Source organism: Microtus ochrogaster, chromosome 2 (genome assembly GCF_000317375.1).
Source record: "Microtus ochrogaster isolate Prairie Vole_2 chromosome 2, MicOch1.0, whole genome shotgun sequence".
NCBI lineage: Eukaryota > Metazoa > Chordata > Mammalia > Rodentia > Cricetidae > Microtus > Microtus ochrogaster.
The window spans coordinates 7,301,506-7,303,372 of NC_022010.1; the positions used below are offsets into that span (position 1 = coordinate 7,301,506).

General features: G+C 52.3%; 1 protein-coding gene across 2 annotated transcripts in view; it reads left to right on the forward strand.

Annotated features, from left to right (window-relative positions):
• Positions 1–1,867, forward strand: part of Taok3 (TAO kinase 3) — a 191,254-nt gene that overhangs the window by 177,665 nt on the left and 11,722 nt on the right. For both annotated transcript variants that reach the window (XM_026784036.1, XM_026784039.1), the window contains one exon: positions 524–763. In XM_026784036.1, coding sequence (XP_026639837.1) covers positions 524–763 — 240 coding nt within the window. The remainder of the gene's footprint in view (positions 1–523; positions 764–1,867) is intronic.

Here is a 1,867-nt window from a genome sequence, read left to right on the forward strand (position 1 = left end):
GACCAGACTGGTCTCGAACTCACAGAGATCCGCCTGCCTCTGCCTCCCAAGTGCTGGGATTAAAGGCGTGCGCCACCACCGCCCGGCTTTCCCTGGAGATCTTGACACTGGCCGCATAACAAGAGTCACCTGGAGAAATGAAATGGGGGTAGAGGGGTGGTCCCAAACAATTGTCAGAATTTGAGGGTGTGTTTCCTTATGATTCCAATGAGTAGCCAGCATGGGAACCCCTAGCTTGACCACACCAAAGCCTCGCACAATCGAAGACCCACACCTCTGTGAGACAGGAGCAACCAGGGGAATTAGTCCCATTTCGCAGACAGTGCTTTCTGAAGCTGGCAAGTTTCCATTTGTGAGCTGGCCTCACCACAGGACGCAGAGCTCTAGGGACTGCCCCTCTGATCTCAGTAAGTCATGCTGCAAACACCCATGGACTTAATTAAGAGCCGTCCCTCGCCATGTTTGTGTTCCTCCCTGTCCCCCCACTCATCTCTCTCCGTTCATCTTCTGCTCCTGGATGCAGGAACTAAATAAGAAGCGGACGCAGAAGGAAATGGAGCACGCCATGCTGATCCGGCACGACGAGTCCACCCGAGAGCTGGAGTACAGACAGCTGCACACGCTGCAGAAGCTCCGCATGGATCTGATCCGGCTACAGCACCAGACAGAGCTGGAGAACCAGCTGGAGTACAATAAGAGGCGGGAGCGGGAGCTGCACCGGAAGCATGTCATGGAGCTTCGGCAACAGCCGAAAAACTTAAAGGTAAGAGGACATCAGCACACCCCGAACCCACCGTGCATCCTCACACAGGTGGGCCCGTCTGTGTCACACCCCAGAATCAGAATCTCTAAGCGTGGTGTCCAGGGCTCCTTCTGAAAGCTGGGAAGCTGCTTTGGGACCTCTAAGCTGCAGGGTCCTTGCTCCAAGGAGTGCTGGCCTCCAGAACACTGGGCTACTCTACTTGCAGCCTGTCCACGAAACTTCTGACTGCTTGACTCCACAAGGATGCAGCCTTGGGCCATGCAGCCCTAAGTCTAAAGACACCTCTCAGCCGGGGGGGGGTGCCAAAAGCCAGTAGGAGTGTGCTGCTCCAGCTTCCTAGCGAATCCTCAAGGGTCCCAGCAGAGTGCCATTTGGGGTCTTGGTCCTCCCTGTAGTTCAGGATGTCGCTTACCTGAGTCATTGGTCACCCACCACCTTTGAAAGACAGTGAGAAGGGGCTGGAGAGATGGCTCAGTGGTTAAGAGCACTGGCTGCTCTTCCAGAGGACCTGGGTTCGATTCCCAGCGCCCACACAGCAGCTCACAACCATCTGCAACTCTAGTTCCAGGGAATCAAGACCTCTTCTGGCCTCCAAGGCCACTAGATACCCATGTGGTACACAGACACATTCAGATAAAATACTCATAACATATAAAATAAAACTAAAAACTGTAAAGTAAACAAGGACAGCTCAGAAAATGGTCCTGTCAATGAAGGGTTTGCTTTGCAAGTACAAAGACCTGAGTTCTGTCCCCTAGAACAGTGATTCTCAACCTGTGGATCATGACCCCCATGAAGGTCAAATGTCCCTTTCCCAGGGGTCGCCTAAGACCATCAGAAAGCATGGATATTTACAGTACAATTCATAACAGTAGCAAAAATAATTTTATGGTTGGGGTCACCACACCATGAGGAACCGTGTTAAAGAGTGGCAGCGTTAGGAAGGCTGAGAAGCACTGCCCATGAACCTATGTTTTTAAGGAATAAAAGGTTGGGGGCTGGAGAGATGGCTCAGAGGTCAAGAGCATTGCCTGCTCTTCCAAAGGTCCTGAGTTCAATTCCCAGCAACCACATGGTGGCTCACAACCATCTGTAATGGGGTCT